Source organism: Anopheles stephensi, chromosome 3 (assembly GCF_013141755.1).
Source record: "Anopheles stephensi strain Indian chromosome 3, UCI_ANSTEP_V1.0, whole genome shotgun sequence".
NCBI classification, from domain to species: domain Eukaryota; kingdom Metazoa; phylum Arthropoda; class Insecta; order Diptera; family Culicidae; genus Anopheles; species Anopheles stephensi.
In genome coordinates this window covers 56712439-56733975 of record NC_050203.1, presented here as the reverse complement: position 1 = coordinate 56733975, position 21537 = coordinate 56712439, and the positions used below count along the sequence as shown (strand labels likewise).

The following is a 21537-nucleotide window of genomic DNA, read 5'->3' as shown; positions in this document are numbered from 1 at the left end:
AGCAGCCAAGCGCGATGGGCAACAGGAGGGAGGAGCGGGAGGCTGAAAAATGCCTAATGAGTAATTTTGTGCCCTGCGCTGCCCAGCTGCATTCTAATTGCCGATAAATAATGCGAAAACCTCCGTTAGGCGAAACTTGGCCCAAAGTCCGCTGGAATGTCTTCCCGTGTGCAGCGGAAGCTGTAAGCGAAGGTTAAAGCGTGGTGAGCGCGTTTCCATCGATCGGAATTATCCGGCCAACCTCGGAAACAAAGTTGTATTAGTCCGGTGGCGAGAGAGAGAGCAAAGGAGCAATACGGGGAGCTTAAAACAAGACAACCCTCGGGAATGTGGCGGAGAACGACGAAATAAATAAATTATCCAACTGATATGTATTGAACGCAAAATTTGCATTCCCTCGTTTTACACCTCCTCGGCGGCGTAGTGTCCTCTCTAGTGGTTGCGTCTGCGTCCGGTTCTCTCATTCTACGGTTCTGAGATGGGCAGTTTGGGAAGGAAATTCTTAGCCTTGTGCTTCTTGCTGTACATCGTTGGATTATATTCTCCGGGAGCTCATTGATAAGTTTTGGATGAATTTTAATTTCCAATATTTATACACCCAACCCAGCACAGGAGGTGTGGATGAATTTTAATGAGAAATTTAAATAATTTCCCAACCAATAGCATCCTCGTTTTCATCATTTGATCCTTAAAGGCGAGAAGTTTGTCCAATTAGTCCTGCTACATGATTTAAGATTCAAACACTTTTCTTTAACAATTTTATGTAATTTTGATGAAGCTACTCGGATATCTTTTATTCTGAGAATAAACTCCAAAAAGAATTCTTTCATTAATTTAACCCCATCAAGGGGTGCCATTTAGTTGTGTGCGCCAGCGCCAGTTGTTTTGCTCGAATGCCTTGGAATTTGAATACATTTTTCAACCATCTTTTTTATCAAACCCCTTTCTCTTATAACATTCCATTAAAACCCCACGGTGCCGGCTAGCTGCTACCGGCGCTACCGATGCATACCATCCTTTCAATTGGAAGGACAACGCACTGGTCCGCCAATGGAGCTAGAGAGGGCGAGAGAGAAGCTCAGTAGAAGCATCCTCGGCTTCTAGACAGATACCAGTACCTCGAGTTTTTCAAATGGACGGTAAGCTGCCGACGGTAATTAGTATGCAATTCGCACGGTCAGTATAAAAAAGATACACACTGACTACTGCTGCTACTACTGCCACTATTTTCTATCCAGCGCGACAATTCATCTGTTCAGTGCGCTGTACTCTGGCTGTAGGATGCCCGTCGAAAAACACTTTTAGACTTTCGTCTGCGTACTTTTTTTTCATGTCCACACCTCCAGCAAGCTTTCTGGATTCGATTCTATGGATAAATTTAAAGCTAGATTTTCCTGCGGAACAAAAGCCGCTAGCTGGCTGGCTTCATTGTCGTACGAACGTTAAGAAAACCCGGGTTCAGGCCACTAATTAGCTTAATGTAATAATTCACTTTTTGTTACGCTCTATAGCGGAATAGGTAGAAACCTGTCGTCATTTTTTTTAAAGCGTCGTGTTTAATTAAAGCTTCCGAACGAAATAATCGACTTAAGCTGAAACTAGCCGCCTAGGGAGTGTGGCTTTGTGAGGTCTTCAGTTTGCTTTGGAGGAGCTATACTTACCACAAACAGAAATCCATCTGCGGCTTCCAGTATCAGGTGCTTCAGCTCCTGATCGGTAAGAAAGGATGGTTTGTACGACCCATCCGTGTTGGTATTGCCGGTTCCTAAAAGTAGAGTAAGAAAAAGGAAAATTAGAAACGGAATATTCTAGACGAGTGGGGGGGGGGGGGGGGGTCCATTCCAACTTTATTTATCCGCCGTTTCCCCACCATTAGACACACCACTTTAATAGGCACCGGAATGGCAAAATGACCATCCTTTTTTTGTTCGGTATGCAAATATGCGTCTAATTGTGTTGTATTAACCGGATGGTGCGTTTAATAATCGTTAAAAATTTTAAGACAATCAAAACAAATCCTTTAACTGACCAAACTCCCTCCCGGGTTACTGGTAGAATGGTCGCGAAGAAGATGTTAGCTAAATCGGGTGGAACCCACCACGCACCACGGGTACGGTTTTAGGGTTCCCGATAAGCCGAAGCGGCATACCCTTGAAGTAAACAATGCGTAACTAGTAATGAAGGACAAAACACAGTCCCAAAAATGTTCCCCATCGTGGTACAATGTTCCGAAAGTGCCTCGATTTCTTTTGAAAAAAAGTGTGTTTAAAAATTAAAACAAAACATTCCTACCATCAAGAATGGGACAGAATGTAAAACAAAAACAAAAAAATGGAACAGAACAGCGACCCGAAGTGTGAGTGAAGCAAACCGCCCGGCCACCGGGTGGAATGGAAAGATACAACAAGTTGTAAAATTAAATGACGTTTAGCATTTTCTTCAATTTTAATTTGCATAACAGTATAAAAATAACAATAAAAAATAAATACGACTGTTTCAGGGCGAGCGGAACACCCGAGACTCGCATACACACACACATACAATGATAGCGAGGAGGAAAATGTCTTGGGCTAAGGACCTATCGTTAGAAAGAATTTGCCTTCTGCCTTCTGTGACTGACAGAAGTGCTGCGAGAGGGTGTGAGTGATAATTGGAGATGATTTTCTTTGGCGAGGTCTTTTCAAGGGTTGTAGAAAATGTAAAATGGCACAATACACAATGACATCCCCTCGAGGTGGATGATTTTTCCCATTGCTTGCTTTTGGCGCTTGTTCCAGTCAGTGTGCGATAAATGAATCGTTTGCTGGAATTACGCTATCATTCGCACTTGTTGTGGCGCATTTTGGTCGCTGTCAAGGGAAAATGGGAGGAGGGAATCGAGAAAATCGATCCGATGTCGTCTTGTGATCGGTAATGTGTTCTTCTCGCTCACGGTGCCATATTGAAGCGCACTTTAAGCTTGAGAGCAGCTATTCGGCGTGTGTGTTGGACAAAAGTCAACCAAATCTTTAAATGCACATTACGATACCGAACCCAGCGCGTGATTGGCTGAGTGTGATGGAATTGATTTTTAAACGAGAAGCATAGCATATGAGTCTTTACAGAGCAGTAGCTCTTTATGTATGCTAAATAATGGCCCACCAGATGATAGGATTTTGGAAGTGCATATCAAGTTGAAATTGCAGATCATCGCCTCGAGCGATAGCCTGCGTTCAAATGAAGTGTTCTTTGTTGGGAGGCCGTTAGAACATGTGTAAAGAAGGCACAAGTTGCGAATTAAACTTGATTGAATTGGGTTGTGCTTGCGTTTTGCATACATTTCTAAGCGCCTCGATAAAACGTGTGATAAAAAACGGGAACGATCGGGTGTTTTGTGTTTGTGATAGCCAAGAAGCTGAATTGTTTTATGGTGTACGAAGCATGGTGAATGTCTAACGCCCCTTTGCTGCTTTGGTATTCAAATGCACCAAGCAAATGTTGCTGGCCATGATCTTTTCACCCTGTTGCTCTACGCTACGCGATGCTGCATACTGCACGGTGCAACAGAGGCGGAATTTTGTGCCTGAGCTAAATAGCAGCTACATGTCCACACTGTCTCTTAGAGGGATACGTAGGAATGTAAATAGTAAAGGAATAAGGCGCTATTCATTTTATGTATAGTTTTGGAGGTTTTTGGGTTAGGAGCTGTAGGATATGGTGAAAAAACTGCATTATCCATATTTGTCATTTGAATATTGCATTTAATAGTTTCATCAATATGGCTGATTGCCAGTATAAGCAAACTAGGGAGTTGCTTCAGGCCCCGATTATTTTGACATAGGCGTATTCACCTACTGATACCTTCTTCTTCTTCTTCCTTGGCACTACAACCTCGAGAGGTCTCGGCCTGCCATTTCTGGCTTTCTGTGACTAGATTTTACCCGTAGTAAAGTAGTCAGCCTTACGTACGGGGAGGCGGTCTGGATGGGATTTGAACCCCGGCCCTGCCTTGTGAAACCGGCGCCGCTGTCGCCTCGACCACCGGACCGCCCCACCTACTGATACCAGTATATACAATAAAGTCCTGGGAAAATCGATCATTTATAAGACCTAGGACTACATAAGGGTGGCTCGGTGGTAGATGTGACAGCGGCGCTGGTCTTCACACGGCTGGACCGGGGATCAAGTCTCATCTGGGCCGTTTCCCCAGACTATCTGACTGACTATCCAACTACGTGGTAATTAAGTCAAGTAAGCCTAAAATAGCAGACATGACCTTAGGAGGTAGTTAGGCCAAGAAAGAGGAAGGACTACATAATGGAGCTCATATAATGTCTTCGCTAGGCCCTTATCTCAGGCCAAGTCAGCACTTTCCATGTGATATGGACTTCCATCTTTCATTCTACTTAGGACCATCTAAGGGTTTGATTCGCCATAGCTGGTGTCCTAGTTAATGCCATTTGAAAGAAAGTTTTGTTTTAATGAGTCATGAGGCCTCATTCTGCTTGGGAGTTCCAAGGGACTTTATCCGCCATTGCTGATGTGCTTGTAATCGTCATTTGCGAAAGAGTTTTTTTTTAATGAATAATATAGCAACTTCTACGACGGTGGCAGTTATTATGAAGAAGGGCCAAACATGTTCGAAGATGCTGTATTGATAGCATCCATGCTATCATGATCTATACCAGTCAGAGGATGGATTTGTTTCAACGATAAAACTGAGAAGATTTCAATCAAGAAATGCTCGAAAAATAATCCAAATAATAGCTTGGACATCACAGAGTTATTTTTGAGCTTGATACTACTATCAGAGCTTCACCAGTCCCTTTCGGTAGTATATGGTCTGGGAGACCTGTTGAATCCTCATGGATTTTTGGAAGAAACGTGAATTTAGCTAATGGACATTAGCTAGAAAAAAGGCATACACCAATCCATGATAGTCAGTTGGATAGTTCGTCCTCACTACGGGGGAATGGTCCAGATGGGATTTAAACCCCGGTCCTGTCGAATAAAGACCGGCGAAGTGATCGCCTCCTCCAACGGGTCGTCCCCTACAACAATGAGTAAGAATAGGCTTTTTTTGGATGACCAAGATTGTTTTTAGTATGAAACACTATCATAAATGTCATAAAACACCCGAGAAAATGATGGTTACTTAGATTATACTAGCTAGCAATATGGATGTTTGCGGCTACCATTTAATCGTTTCACTAGCAAAACAAAAACCCCGATGAATGATTACACCTTGCTTTTAAAAAATTTAACCACAAGCGTGGGCTTTTTTTGTTTTCCCCCACGTCAGGAGGTAAAAGGTTATTTTCTTGTTTTCATTTTTCCCATTACACATCCTTAGAGAATTGAGCCGCTACACAGCAGCGCCAGCAAGAGCAGCACTGTTTACATAGTTTTAATATCATTTTAACGCTTATGAGGCGTAGCTTTTTTCCTCTTGGCTGCGACCCAACGCCACCACTGTTGACCCATTTGAATGGCGCATTACACCTCACGATGTGCCCACCTTTGCTGCTGCACACTCCGCTAGGCTGTCCAGCAAGCGCCATAAGTTACGCGGATAGGACAAACAAAACATTAGTTCTTTTTATTTCGCTTTCGCTGGAGAGCTGCTGCTGCTGTTACGTTCTGGAAGGTCAGTTGGTAAGGGAGCCGTGGGGTATGCCTGTTTTTTTGTTGTTGTTCTTCTACTAAGGAGAGAGGGTTTATCTGCATAATTATAGTTTCCACATCCGCTGGACACTACTAACAAACAGCGCAGCAGCAGCAAAGAAAAAAAAACCTCCGCCAGCTAGCTTCTGTTTGCATAAAGAAACTCCAAAAAAAAAAAACAACAAAACCTAGCAAAAAAACGCTGGCGCAGAGAAGGTACAACAGTAAGTGTATTCCGTTGTCACTGTAGTGTCCACTAAGAGACTTCTCGCTACTCACTCTAGTTTCCCTGCCCTCCCTCTCTCTCTCTCGAGGGATGTACCTCCTCAACACCCCCAGCCAACGTGGCGTGCTATGTTTGTTTTAGTCCTATTCGGCGTCATTTGGCGTATCAGTATGAAATGTTATGTTCAACTTGCTGCTGGCTGGACTGGCCACCCAGCCGGCTGTCAGGTTAAATCATGCCATTTCCTTACCACCACCACCACCACCACTTATCTCCTCTACTTCTCTCTGTGTTTGTGTTTCCATCCACCCAACCGGCTCCAGTACAGTAAATGGTTCTGGCATGTGTGAGGTTCGCCCAACCAAACCCCGGCACCTGACCCGGGTGATGGTGTTGCAGTTTGGAAAATTGATAGTGCTGCTTTGGTGACAGCCAACGGCAGGCATGCAGGACAGGCAACAAACAAACAAAAAATGGGCAAGCATTGTACCTTTCCTAGCCACCGAACGCGGGGGGAAAGTAGCGGAATTAGGATGGATGAAAGCATTTTTCAATGATGACAGTCATTTGCTGTCACCACACGAAGTGTTCCGCTGATAAAATCTCGTTTTATTTATCCAACCAAGAGGGAGCAAGCGGTGGGAGTGCAGGGTTGGGCAGCCAATTGTGTGGTGGTCAGCGTTAGTTTGTTGTGACGGGTTTGCTTGTTATACGGGAACACGGAGGACCAAGGATCGCGAATGGAGCAATCAAACTGCAGAGTGGGGGCTTTTACACATGTGCATACAGGTGCTATCTAATCGCAGCCAGATCGATTGCAGTTAGGTGCAATCAGTTTAGAGGGAAATGTTTTCCAGTCGAAAAGGACACGGGGTGAAAGAGCTGTGTTTGAAAGCTTTCGTATGTGTGCTGTTGCGTGACTTGCCGGAGCGGAAAATGATGATCGAAGCTTGTAATAATGTTATATCTGGCAGTAGTAGTTACCCGGCTATCTCCACAGACACACATACCCAGAGCAGCCTGCAATTAGGCAGTGTTTTCATCAATTTTCGTTAAATAATCGGAGCGCATGTAATTGCAGCTGTTTAATGGGATTTTTTTGCCTTGCACAAAAATAACTAATACGTTCACGATCCATTAAAGGAGGAAGGAGATAAAAAAAAAACACACACCGTCACAATATGATGTACTCGCATTCTTCTATTGAGCAGTCTCAATAGGATATAGGTTGAGGATACAAAGAAAAAAGCAACAAACGAAGCAACTAATAAGTAACATCATAGAGACTGGCAAAGGGAGGCGCACAGCCACACACACCAACACACAGCCGACAAAAAAACCCTTCAAGGAACTTCATCAATGTGGCACGGGAATAATCATTGGATAGCGTCCAACTTTGCTCCGCATTATCATCATCCACCGCCGTTCGATCCGATCGTCCAACATGCGCTCGTCCGAAGTTTGTGAAGGCAAAAAAACGAACTTTTTGAACCTGATGAAGATAGTCCGCAAAAAGCTGGAGGCACACGAAGAATAACAGGAAACCCCCAAAAAGAAAAAATCATCCATCCACGCCACCCTTCCTTGGAGAAGTTGCCAAAATGGAGCGCTAGCTAGCGGTGGAGAAAAGGGTGGAAAATCTAACGTGAGCAAGAAAAACCGACTGCCGTGGTGCCGGAGAGACTTTCGGAAACTACCCCGGTGGTAATTACATTTCAAAACTTTTTCCCTCATCTCAATCAATAATCTTTCTCACCAGCCAGCCAGCGCCGGAGTGGCTTACATGCCGGCCACGCTAGTATACCTCCTGGAAGATCCTGAACGAGGGACAAGAGTGACAGAGTGAGAGAGCGAACGAGCTGCTAGGGAGACGCACAGATGCAGGCCGACGAATTCGACAGGGAAGGATGGTTTCCGCATCCGAACCGGATACGGATACTGGGCGCTTTGATTTTCCTACACTTTTTGCCCGGTGAAGAAGAGGTTCCGTTTTCGGTTCTCTCTCCCATTCCTTGGGATTCGATACGGTGGTGCGCTAGCTCCTACTACTACTGCTACTACTGCTTCATCGAACCCGACCTGGCCGCCCGTTGATGACGGAACGGAAACCACCACCAATGCCCGGAGAATGAGAATGTAGCAGGAAAGGAAATCCATTATACTGATCTCTTTTGAGGTTCCGTTTTTTTTTTGTTGTTGCTTGTGCCAGCCGGCTCTCGACGATGGTCACGGTGGTTCTCCTGCTTTGGTAACAATCCTTGGGAAATCCTATCGAATCTAAATTGTTTCTTTTTCCCCCGCTCGGGACGCTCCTCTCCTGTTCGGTCTCATGTTTGGTGCCGATGGTCCACCGGGGTGATTTTTTTTTCCGCTGACCTGTGGTGATTTCATACGTGAAATAGAAATTATCGATCGTAGCAAACCGATAAGCACTCTGCCAGTGGGAAGGTGCTGATGGAACGATGACGGAGCTGTTGTTAGCTATAACAGGCCCCCCATTCGGGGTTATGCGCGCTCAACAATTCCACAATGTTCCATCCACCACACATCTGACTATTTCCTGCCCACTGGCTGGGGTTTATCCCGGCCATCAACGTTCTTTTGACGTCAGGAAGCGGCAGTAGTGGTAGTTGTGGTGGTATTGGCAGCGAGCTCGTATTAGTAGCACCCGGGAAAGGTCGGCCAGAACATACCGGTGGGTATTTACGGGTACCGATTCCGAATCCTTTGATCCATGCTTTCGGTGTGTGATCCAGTGTCCAAAACCCCCCAATCAACGCCAAAGAAGGTTGCTGTCCGGGGGTGCAGTGGAGTAATGAGTAATTCTAAGGTCTCTCCGCCGGTGTAATGATAGGTGAGCAGTAGCAAAAGAGTACCACTGTTCCATGTCCCTGCAACACACACACGACAACGAGGGACGGAAGAACGATGAGGCAGGGGATAAAAATCACAGCCAAAACGGATTTGAATGAATAATGCATTCATTCATTCCATTCATTCACGGATAGAAATAAAATGCCATCCCCGGCAGCACAGCACTCGATGACATCCGCGCGCACAGACACGGAAACCCGAAGTAACCTCCCGCCCGAGTCCCGAGTCAATGAATCATTGTTACCGCAGCGGGTTTGGCGTTACGAGGCGTTTGGGTACAGTTTTGTCATTGGTCCCGGACCGTACGGGGGCAGACGACACCGTTGCGGTGTGTTTGCCGCTAGAAGAAGGTTGAAAAGCTCCACGGAAGAAGCGAGCGGCTCAAGACAAATGCGTCAACAGTGCGAAGGATAGCACCGAAGAAATCGGCAAGCAAAAGGCCCAACTCCTCGCCAGATAAAGGTCCCGCTCGAAGGGTCCCGTAGCAAAGCGTGTGCACCGTCGTCGTCGTCGTGGTGCGGGAATGATTTAAATATTAATCAAATCTGATATCGCGCCGACCACGGTGGTGGCTGCTACTGCCGAAGGGTTTTCGCGCGGTTATGGTACTTGCTACTGATGCGGACCGCGACCTGGTGGAACCGAGAGGCAAAGCATATGCATTGAAGGAGCACACAAAAAAAAACACTTTAAAATGAACGCACAGCAAAACCCGGGGAAGGATAAGCAAACCGAGGCGACGATCGTCATCATCATCATCATCGTCGCTTGCTGCTCCTTTCTACTTTATGGTAAGTTCCATTTGCTTGGAGAAGTTCTTTGGGATTTGGGTTGGATAAAGTGTTTCCTTCACATTTACGCACCACGCTCGGGGGTCAGATGCCTTGATCGCTCTGCTTTGCTGTATGCACCTTTTGCTTGGCGGGTGTGGTTGATACGTTTTTTCTTGAATAATTTTCAAATTATCATAAATAATAACCATCCCTGGCCGGTTGATCCCGCTGCAACCGTAGATGGTAGCTGTTAAGCTCTTGGACGCTGGAAGGAGCACCGGCCGTACGTAGCTCGGGAGGACGTATAAAACTGTACATTTAAAGCGTTTTATTTACTTGTCAACAAATAGGTGCCCGGAAAAAAGATATCAAAAATGATTAAGAATCCTGCTTCGGAGCATAAAGTAGAATTACTTGGCTTGGTAGAATTACTTGGAAGATTTCTTTGAATATCCTTAAAATTGTTACCAGCTTCTTCGAGTGAGGGTGCATCTGAGGCGTTGTTTTTGTTGCTCTCTTCCGCCCCGAAAATTGCCCCAACGAAGAAGGGTTCGTCGCTTCGGACGTGACCAAATCGCTAAATGAATCTTCTCCACCAGCGGCGGGAGATAACTCACAAGAGCAAAGGTTTAACAACTTTTCACCTTTTGTTTTTACGCCCTACCGGCAACGGCCATTCAACACCGGTAGGCAGTGGCCAAAGGCGGTTTGTTGCCGACCGACACATTTTTTTGTTGCTGTTCCCGGACTGGTAGCTGATTTAGTTTTGTGTCTGTTTCTGTCTGCGCTTTACACCCGTGAGGATGCAGAGAACGATCTCGTCTGCCCGGCCAGATCATTGCGTAGGGTGGGGTGTGTGGTGAGTGTATCGGGGTGAGGATTGAGTCTTCTTAATTCTTTCTTATTTTACGCCCCCCCACTCCTTTTCAGCTGATCTCCCATCGTTCCGGACACTGTGTTTTGTATCCTTGTTTGAAATTCACTGCAACTGCGTCCAATAATTCAAAAGCCGTTTTGCGTTCCGAAACGGACACGGCGCGTTGGGCCGCGAGATTCGCCGAGCTTGATAAATGGTGTCTGCACCAGCATGCCGCCCCCGGAAACTTACCCATGGGGGGGGGGGGGGGGGGGGGGGAAGGGTGGGTAACACTGGAAGGCCGGGATGATCCAACAACAAAACCCCAGGATTGCTTAGGACCGAAGACAGAAGTCAAAGATCGGGCGAAAGCAAATGTAATTCGCCCGGGCGGAAGATTAAATTGATTGCGGAGGGTTAAATAACGTTGTTTACAGGTTGTTAAAATGTTCAACAGTTCTGTCAGGCTGAAAGAAATAATTAAATGTACACACACACACACACATCGCGAGAGATTCTTCATCTGTTGGGTGCTTCTGTTCCTCAGGCATTGCTGACGATGTTGCATTTGACAGAACGATTCGGTTTGTACGTACAAGAGAATTGGATTTGGAGCCTCTAAATGCTGCATCGTGCAAAAGGAAGAAATCACAAATTCGTCGATAGCCGGTGTGCAAATTCTACGCTTGAGAGGTGAAATGAATTAATTGACACCGTTTTGCAGAACATTTGAATAATTTGATGCTCGGGCTTTCTGCTATAGACCGGGCAGTGTATCGATAAAAAACAGAGCAAGAAGCCAAAACTAACATCTGCGCTTATCTTTGCGCTCGTTAAAAAGGTTTTCCCATTTACATGGCATCGACATTTTAATTCGTTTTGCTGGGGAACCATTTTTCGAGCTGGTCACCTCACCAGTTGACTCTTTTTCAAATGTTTCATCAATTAATGTGCTGCCGTTGCTACTGTTTTCGTTGGGCGCATGGAGTTGATTAGATATTTATTTATATTCTGCCGATTTTTTTTTTCTTTCGTCGAACTGGACAAATAAATGGGCACGAGACCGCAATCCGGCATTGGTTCGGTTAACACCTTTTGCTTAATTTAAATGCAACCCGATGACTGGACTAATCTGTTTCAAGAAGATAAACCTTTGCGTTCTTTATTTATTTGTTAGGAGATGGCGAAGGCTTCTAGAGCAAAAGTAGCCACAAAGTGTAGTGGTGGACAGCAACCAAAAAGGGCTTTAAAACAAACGGATTGTGGGCAAAAAGGAAACACAAAGCACCACGAGAGCATTTGATTACGGATAACGGCGCAAAGTGAGTCATCTCGCAGGATGGTTCCAGATTGTGTGGTTTATCTTACGGAAAAGAGGTTTTTGATCAGGTTGTTTCCATTTTAAATGTTTCGAGCGAGCGCGAAACCCTCTAGAACCCGACAAACATGACTAACTCCGTATCTCAACCCCGGGGGATGAAGTTAATCTTGGTGAATGAATCAAACGCACAGAAGTACACGCCACCAAGTTTGCCCCCGTTGAATGGTATATTGTTTTTTAATGAAAATTATGTGTCAGATGGGGTTTTTGCTGGGGCCGGGTTTGCAAAGAAGCGACGGATCCGGTACGGTTGATAAGCGAGTTGCAGCGCCAGGGCAATGCTAACGACACACTTGGGCCACACTTGGCTTCTGTCCGTGATGGGCCGTTTCACCGGCACCGTCCGGCACCGTGCAGCAGCAATCGGCGTCATAATCTTCAACCGCTACCGCTCGCTGGTGTGACAGTGATCAAAGCCGCCGTGAGCCTGCGGGTCGCCTTTGTCCGGCTCCGGGGTCGGTCGTCTCCTTGTTATCCGACTGTGGTGCCACCCAAAAAGGTAACCGACACCGCCTTCGTATCGAGCAGATTCACATTACACCATTGTTCACACCATAATTGGCCAGTGCATGTGATTGACGTTTAAGCAGAGAAGCGCAGCACTACCTGGCAAAATGGTGGGCAGTTCTGTAAGGAGTGGCACAACGGCAAGGTAAAAATAACGAATGACACGCAGACGGCTGATTAATACGCGAGAGATACTTTTCAATTACTCTTCTAGTTATGTACATCGTGCGATGGAGGAGCAAGATCATAGTGAAAGCGATGAAAAATTGCTATATCGTTGATATTAATTGATAACCGATTGGAAACACATCAATTTTTCTGGTGAAGTCGTGCAATACCGAACGATGGTGGTGTGTTATAAAATCGAGGGGGTAATCAATAATAGACATGAACTAATGCTCAACGATGCTAGTCCTGGCGTGGGAATAGAGAAAGAGACTTGAAAAATAATAATCGTACCCATCCGAGCCCACCGAGCACACCGTTATGTGGCATTGTCTTTGCAACAATTTGAAGCCAGACCAAGAATGCCGATATCTGATGGCCACTCGAAAAAAAGAAAAAAAATCCATACCACCGGTGGAAAAGTGTGCTATAGACCAAAATGAAAGCTATTTCATGAGAAGAATACATGATTCACTGTCAGAGGATGGAGACTCCCTCATCAAGATGGCAGTGTCTCTCCCTGTGTTGCTATTTTTAGTTCGAATGGCTCAAGAAAATGGCTACCGAGACTATGTACCGCGGCTACACGACGGGTGACAATCGCATAACCTGTGCGAATCGGAGGTACCTGTGCCTATTGACGGATCACTCCACCACTCCGGTACGTACTATGTCTCGGCAATTAGTTCCAAACGCTACCCACCAGGACCGTGCGAAAGATTTCATCGCTCCGATACCGAAACCTATCCAACGGGGCCACCACCAACAACAACACACGGGCGAATAGAAACAATGCACCATTCTCGTTGCTAATATACATATTGATACATTGATTATTTATGGCTTATTTCTGTTACTGTGATTGCCACCGGTTCGGTTCGGTGGCTCTAGGGTTTCTCCTTCCTTCCATGCCACGAATCTCTGTATGCCCGAGGCACGGGAGAGGCACGGGTGGCAGACGGCGGCAAATGGTTCGTGTTGCCCGGCACATCTACCATCACCGACAGCCGCCATTTGCTAACGGACAGTGGTGGCTGCATAGCAAAACTAGTTATCCCCACAGGCGCACTTACGGCGCGTCTCCATCGAGTGGGAGTGGGAGAGTGGGGATGACCAAAGCTACATCCTCACCGGGCTCAACGCGACAACGACCAGTTGACAACGGTCGTTGTCGGTTTATTAAAATTATTTATTTGTCGCACAGAGTCTCGCTCTCTCTTTCTTTCTCGCTCTATTGCCCTTCGAGTGGCAAATAGCGTAGGTGCCGTGACCAGGAGTCGAAGGTACCGTATACGGTTAGTTTCCAGGAACTGGCGGGCGCTAGAATCTTGCGCGACATTTGCAACGTCGACCGGGGTTGGCCACCGCGCGGTGGGTGATTATTGTGTTCAGGGCTCAGAAATTCATGTCATGTATCGAAATCTCTATTATATTGTTAATTACAGAACGCTGACATCTTTATTTATGCTTGTATTGTGTGTATGTGTGCGCGCACAATCTTGCCATCGTGCCATCCATTCGCGACTAGCGTCCGCGTGCCAACATATGCTCCGCTCCTCCTGCGTCGTGTGTTACACAGACCCCGCAGCAGATAAGCAACACTGCCGAGGAAGGGTTAAGCGACGGTTTACCCCGTTGTGTCGATTGTCGTCGATTTCACGGGAAATGTGATATCGCCACCGTACGCGGAACCGAGCGAGGTACGCTAAAACAAGCGTGGCGTGCTGTCCCATATAGCACCCGTGACCCACCGAATGAAGCGCCGCCGTTGATGACGCGCACACGCTGCAAATGGAATGTCTGAATGAGTCAAGCTCGGTTCGGATAAGACCGTCGTGTACCGGTTGAAGTGAAGCTATCCATCGGTGGTTAGATTTACTCAAGCTCTGCCGTTTTTAAACGTTGAAACTTTGCCGAACCACCAAGTTTCTCTTCCTTTTTTTTAGAAATTCAACATCATTACCAAGTCACCATAATCCGACAAGGTGCACCTGGGCATCGAAAATGTTGTCATCGCCATCATGTCAATCTTTCCTACCAGCACAGCTTGCTCCCAAGCGTTAGAACTCAAACAAAGGGAAACACAAAATCCATGGAAAACCTGCACGATAGACTTTGCGGCGAAGCCTGGGGATTAGAGGCTGCACGCTGATAAGATTGATGACAGAAACGCAGCCTAACCTGATGCTGGTCGCGCACAGAGCTCCAGCAAGGAGCAAGGAAGACACGGGCGACAAAAGTCGTCCGAACAGTGATGACATCGTGTCAATCTTCTGGCAGCGAAAATGGTTGACAAATGGTGGATAAAAGCGACAAAGAACAAATCAGATCTTGGAGTTCTTGCTCCGTCTTGAAGTCGGTCGAGTATGGAACGAGCCGCGGTGTACAACCATCGTGTCTCGTGTGTTCCACCAGAAGCGGGCATGCAAAAACGGCCCGAAACGAAACGAACATCTTTATTCTGCCTCAGAAGTGACACTGATGGTGTTGATAATGATGATGCAGGGCAGGGCAAACGGGGAGGGTTACGAACGGCGGAAAGGATTTGTCAATCGATCGGAATACACTGATGAACCTTGATGCTCTTCCGTCAATCGTGAGCAACCACGACTGCTGGCTGCGAGAATTGTGGACAAAAGCAAAATTCTGTGCCCTGTTTTCTTTTTTTTCTAAGTTTGCTTCGGAGGTAAGCCAACAGAAGCAGCGAAACCGCAAACGGCAACAACGAAAAAACCGGGCGAAAACCAGGCAACATCGCGCAGCACCCTTCACGTAAAAGACACGGAGCATAAATTGAGCATAAATGGTGTTAGGCCAGAAGCAAGGGGCGAACCACGGGAAAATCAGGCAACACGGCAAACAAAATGCCAGGACACACACACACACACACCACCAGACCCGCAACTTCGTCGTTTCCCTTCGGACGAAAAGTTGCCGGCTGACAGAAGATTGATAGAGTTATGATTGGGATGCGCGGAAGATAAATAAAGCGAGAGCGAAATTTTGATTAGCCTTCCACCGTTGCACACCGGCGCTGTTGTGTGACGCGGGTCCACAAAATAACGAGAGAATAAAATCAAAATACTTGACATCGACTTCATCATGCCGCGCGCTGCCGATGATCGTCGTTCACAGGGGTGGACACATTCAAAGTAAAATAAATAGGAAAGTAAAAAAATGAGCATATTTCGCGGGTTCTTCGACCTGATTTGCAATGGGGGAGGGAACGCACGCGCTCACCTCGAATGGAGGGCAAGAAGAAAAAAATTCATTGGCGAGTAGCAGTAACACGGTGATGATTTGTTCCACTGGATTTCCTATCCATTCGTATGCTACCCATCATATTATGCTAACCCTGCCAAGTTCCCTTTGCAACTGCGAATTTTGCAAAATTTTGCATAAATAAACTTCACCTCCTTGTGGGGGCGCATAAATATAATGTTGGCGGTGATTTGCTGTTGGTCGGGACCGCAAGGAACCGCCGATGACATCACTTCAATTGACCATTGTTTGAGCTGTCATCATCGCCCTGTTTGGCATACGCGATAAAGAAGCACCAAGGAGCGGAGAGCAAGTATGCTGCTGGCGGTGTTGGCTGTAACAGGAAACATCGCCCATAGTAATTGAATCGTCGAAAAGCGTTTTTGCTGATGGGGTGGCAGGTTGTTGATGGCATTTGTTTAACCCTCCGCCGCCATAGGGGGTGAATCCGCAAGCGGGAAAAATCAAATGTCAGCCGTGCAAACGAATGTGACAAATAGGGGTAAGGATGCTTACATGCCTGAGCCGGTTGTCAAGGTAGAGTTTGAACACAATAAATTTATTGAGCTTCTCGGAATTTATGAGTGTATGCAAAAACAAGAAATCAAGATTCTAGAAAACGGTGACCCACATTGGAAAGTCTGAAGATCAGAAGGAGACAAAATTCAGGAAGTAAAAAATCAAGAACCGTTCGACTTCTCTTTATATAGAAAATGTAATACAGAGAACTCATTAATTAAATTGAATTGAATTACCATAGACAAAACATTCGGGGCGGTCCGGTGGCCGAGGCGTCAGCGGCGCCGGTCTTCACACGGCAAGACCGGGATTCAAATCCCATCCTGACTGCCTCCCCGTACGTAGGGCTGACTACTTTGCTACGGGTAAAGTCAAGTCACAGAAAGCCAGAAATGGCAGACCGAGACCTCTGGAGGTTGTAGTGCAAAGGAAGAAGAAGAAGAAGACAAAACATTTAAGGATCTACAGGTGTAGTAACATTTATCCTAAGAGTTATGAGGTTGTTGTAGAGCTTATCCTGACAATCGTTTATGGTTGCTTTAAAATTTGTAATATCGAAAAGATGTTCTGTCCTGCGTTCCTGGAGAAAGACGAAAACATCTTCTTGGAGTTATATATGCAAAAGCAAACGCTGGATTTAAGACGTCGTAGTTTTATCTGCGTCAGGCTTCACATGACTGGATATCGCATCCCAACGAGTCTGAACTGACTCGACGTACACAGGACAGACTACCTGCATAAAACCAAAATCAAGTCATGAAGGCCTGTAATGAGCAGACAAAGCCCTCTCGAGGTTGTAGATCTAATAAAAAGTTCGTTATCGTTATAAATCATGGATCAAGAGTCAGAGCTACCGTCTAAATGGCAAAGAGTGTCCATAAAAATGGAAATACTTATACAACATTTGATGTTGTATAAGTATTTGAACAAATACTGATGAACAAACCTAATGATGATCAAAACCCTTTTTCTGCCCTCTTAGGATAAAGCCGACACCGGAGACGTTATTCAGATCATTAAGTAACCACAAATAGGGAGCTCCGTTGATGAGGATCATTTTACAAGGCTTTAGTAGTGATGGATTGCTATGGATCACTTCAGAATAATGTATTAATGCACTTCACTTGTACTGCGGTTATTCACTTGGATTCTGATCTGGTATTTCACTGGTCGAGTCGGAGTCGATTCGTCAATCCTCTCATGATTTTCCATCACTATAAGATGGTGATCTCAAGAACATGGAGCAACTAGAACAATAAAAACTAATCACTAGAATCTTTCCAACTGTTGCTAAGGAGCCAGTCTGTAGCCGAAGGACATTGATATTCTGGATTTTAGTAGGTAAGAATCGAGAAAAATTGTAAGCATTAATTTTTATTTTTTTATTATCGTTGCCATCTATTTTTGAATAAATGCTTACGTTGGTGTACTGACGTCAAAATATGGCTGGCCCACCCTTTCTCACTGAGTTTAAATTCAATTGCATTTCCCACAAAAAGCAGTGGAAACCGAAAAACATGGCCCCTCCAAAATAAACGCCCGATAAAATTAAGAAGAATTTTGCAAATGAATAAATATATCCCAGCTGTTTCTCAGCTGTTGCTCGGCCATCATTCATTCCTCGCTCACACGCTCGCTCACCGACGCACCGACGACGAAAGTGGATAATTTATATGCTAATCAAACTTATCGAGTGTTCAATTTTATGGCTTCATAACACTTTAATTACATTATTCAATTTATTATTTTCGTGCATTTCTCCGCACCAGGGCACACGGGGACGATGATGGGTGCATCGTAACCCTGGCTCCTGCTTCGCATACGCTTCCGATACGATTACCATAACGGTGTGTCCTAATGTTTATTCACCTTTGCGATGCAGCGTTTGGGGCCGGCACACGGTTTTCCGCAAAACAGTACGATTCCAAAATGCCAAACCACCGAAACCGGCTATTACTGCTACTGCCCAGGTCCGGCAGTGCGGGGTGAAGGTCAACATTTTTAGATACTGTCCACAAGCTTCCACAAACGCGCCCAATTTACCTTGCCCGTGCATTCGCTAGCTTGTGTGCTTGCAGCATTTGATCATTAATGCCAATTATGGGGAAGGCCAAACAACAGAGCTTCCATAAGCAAACAGCAGCAGCAGCAAACACCACCCGAAAAGTGCTCAAAATTGCAGCTGCCCCAAAAATAATGAATGAAGTGCGCAACCTTTACATTATGTGCACCAGGAAGGAGGGGGGGGGGGGGTGGTTGCATTGCAATTGCATCATGGATGGGCAGACGGACGGTGCAGAAGGTACCGGTCGATTCGCCATCTAATATGAAGGTACCGGACTTAAAATTCATTATGCACCCGCCGATCACCAGCCGAATCAGTCGGTTGCTTGCTAAACTGCCTCGTAGCCCTAACGTGCCTTCTCACACACACACACACACACACACACACACACCGTGTGTCACGAACCAGCACACTTTGAGGCGATTGGTTAACGGGGTGTTATATTGATAAGTTCTCAGGCATTGTGTTGAGCTTTTATTTGCTGCAAGATCGCACACCTTCCGGCGCACACTTCTGCGTGGATCTACCGTGCCAGAGACCGAGCCCCATCTCTGCTCGCTTACCTTACCGCAAAGGGCAGCTATTAATGTGCCCAGAGCGTATGAAGATGCAAAATGTTGCGCAACGTTCCAGTCTCGGTCTTAAAGCCTCAACATCAACCAGCTAACACCATCATCATCAACTCTTCAACGACTTCCACGACAATGCTTACCTGCGAAATGGAATGGAAAAAGCAAACAGAGAAAAGTGAGTTGAGTGAGAAACTGTGCACCACACACACAAACACATCGTAAAATGCGTGAAATATAAGCTCATAAAACCCGGGTGAGATCGTTTGGCGAAATAAAGTAATTGTCTATTATTTTATTGGCCTAATTCAGCGTGAAATTTTAAAATAAACAACAATCTGCGAAAACCACAGCCGCTGGGTGGAGGAGAGTAGGTAACGAGTTCCAGTTTCCATCCTTTCGGTCGGTCGGATAGTTCATAAACCCGTCAAACCAATCACCAAGGTGGACGATGTTGGGGGAGACCTGCGCTCGGTTCCAAGAGCGTTGGTGCAATAGCAAACTCATACATATACATAGCAAAAAAAGCACCAAGATGCACAATGCAACAAACGTACTGTACGGCGGAAACAATTATAACTGCACAGCCCAGTCCGTTCCTTCAGTTCGGAGGATTTTCGGCTCCATTGGAAAGCAGGCAGCAGCATGGAAAGCGTCGACGTGGGGCGAGCTCATAGATGCGCAACCAATTATGGACGAAAGGAGCCATAAATTCTGCGAGCCAAGCCAGCCCCATTTTCCCTTCAAGACTCTGGGAGACTGGAATTGATTTGCTGGAACGGGTAAGACCAACCATTATGATTATTATTTGGCCGACGCTGACAGTGGAGCTAGTTTTGTAATTTATGGCGTAGGTGATGAGCGAAAAAGGGGGGGGGGGGGGTTTGTTATCGGCTAAGTCGGCAAATAGATTTGTTTTGCTGATGGCTGCACGATGCGTGAAGAGCTGGAGGGAAGTCTGATTGCATTATTAAATAAGTATAACATAATTTAGACTAAAAAAGTGGAACGTCCTGTACATTGAATGTCTAAAGTCGTTATCATTTTGAGGTTATCTTCTTCCGTGAACTATTACCGCTAAAGTCATCCCTTTTTGTGTCAAGTTGTAAAAAATGAAGCAATTCAAGGAACGATTGACAGCACGAAAGGGGGCGCACTCCACTCGAGATGATGATGATGTGCGTATGCATAAATTATGTGCGTTGCACACAAATTTTGCGTGCATTTGTGCTGTGGCGAGACAACAGACAGGAACACAGTTAAGCGCAAACCATTTTGTGCATTTTATTTGTGCATTCGCCTGCTGGTGACAACAATGTTACGGTGAAAATTGAAAAAGACACCACAACGGTGTATGGTCCAAAGATGTGTGACCACCAACTGTCTCGGCTCGGCCACAGTTTTCACTTGAGCGAGAGATAGGATAATAAAATAAAAAAACCAAAACGAGTCCGACCCGGTGGAGGGGAGAAACAATCAGACTCGCATTTGCTATTCACGGCATGATTTATTTTAATTATTTCTCAGCAATTCTTCGATACGGTTTATGTCTGTGTGGTGTTTTATGGTTTTGGTGACCATGTCTCATCGGTGGTCACCACCACTCTCGTGTGGTTTCTTGTAGGCTCGTGCAAAGGATATAGGGGGGAGGGTGAGAATAGTGAAGTGGAATGACACGACAACAAAAAGAAAATCTGTCACCCGTCGTAACCCGAACAATATTCTGCCCAGCCAAACGGACAATGTCACCAGGCAGTGTACGCAAAAGACTCTCCTCCTCGTTTTTTTTTGTTGTTGTCGAGTTTCCGTTGCTGCGATGAAAGTAACGATATGGATTCGGTTTGGTTAATGGAAAGTTTAATACGATTCTTTTGTGTGTGTGTGTCCTTTCGAGAGTGGTACGCGCCTTGATACATCGGTTTATTTCCGGTTGCTAAGGGGACGTCGTGTGTTTGAGGTTCCGATGCAGCGCGCTCGGGTGTGGGTACGAGCTGATAATCAGATATCTCTAGTGAGTGAGACGAGACACGGACAGCATTTTAACCGTAAATGCGTAGCTGCCGACTTGAGCAGAATCATAAACTAAGCGAACGGTTCTTCAATCTTGAAGATTGATCGGGAAGCAAGTCCGTGAGGATTGCGGGGGGCTTTAGGAAAGAAGTCACAGAAGACGAAAGCATGTTAACACCCATTTAAATAAAGTGTCAAGCAGTGTCCGACCATTTCTTTTCGGTATTACCAGCAATCCCAAAGGAGGCAGAAAACCTTCTCCAATTAACATGTTAAAGAATATGTGACCATATTAGTTTTTTTTTACTGTGAAGAATTTATACAAAAAAACTTTCCCATGTGCCATCGACTGCTCCGAGCGCCTCCATGCTATCCAGTTCAGAAACTCCAGTTCAGATCTCAAGAAAAGTACAAGTTCATAAAGTTCAATGAATCTCACAGAAAGCGGGGCATCTACTCCTTTCAGTGGTACGCCTCTTGGTCGGTTCTACTAGCAGCAGGGTAGCAGTTGAGAACTTTTCCATTCTTAATTTGCCAATGAGAGAGCCCAGAGCAGACACGGATAATAAGCGGCACCGATTAAACGCATTTTGGGAGCATGAAAGTAATATTACCACCATTCGTAGTGTTATTTTTATGGAGCTCCCACAGCTTGGGAATGACATCTTGCACGTAAATGGCCGCCGTT

At 45.7% G+C, this 21537-nt stretch overlaps 1 protein-coding gene across 11 annotated transcripts in view; it reads right to left on the bottom strand.

Moving 5' to 3' along the window:
- The window catches only part of LOC118508807 (aryl hydrocarbon receptor nuclear translocator homolog), a 207278-nt gene that overhangs the window by 7577 nt on the left and 178164 nt on the right, over positions 1–21537 (bottom strand). For all 11 annotated transcript variants that reach the window (XM_036048543.1, XM_036048538.1, XM_036048542.1 and 8 more), the window contains one exon: positions 1662–1765. In XM_036048543.1, the coding sequence (XP_035904436.1) occupies positions 1662–1765 (104 nt within the window). The remainder of the gene's footprint in view (positions 1–1661; positions 1766–21537) is intronic.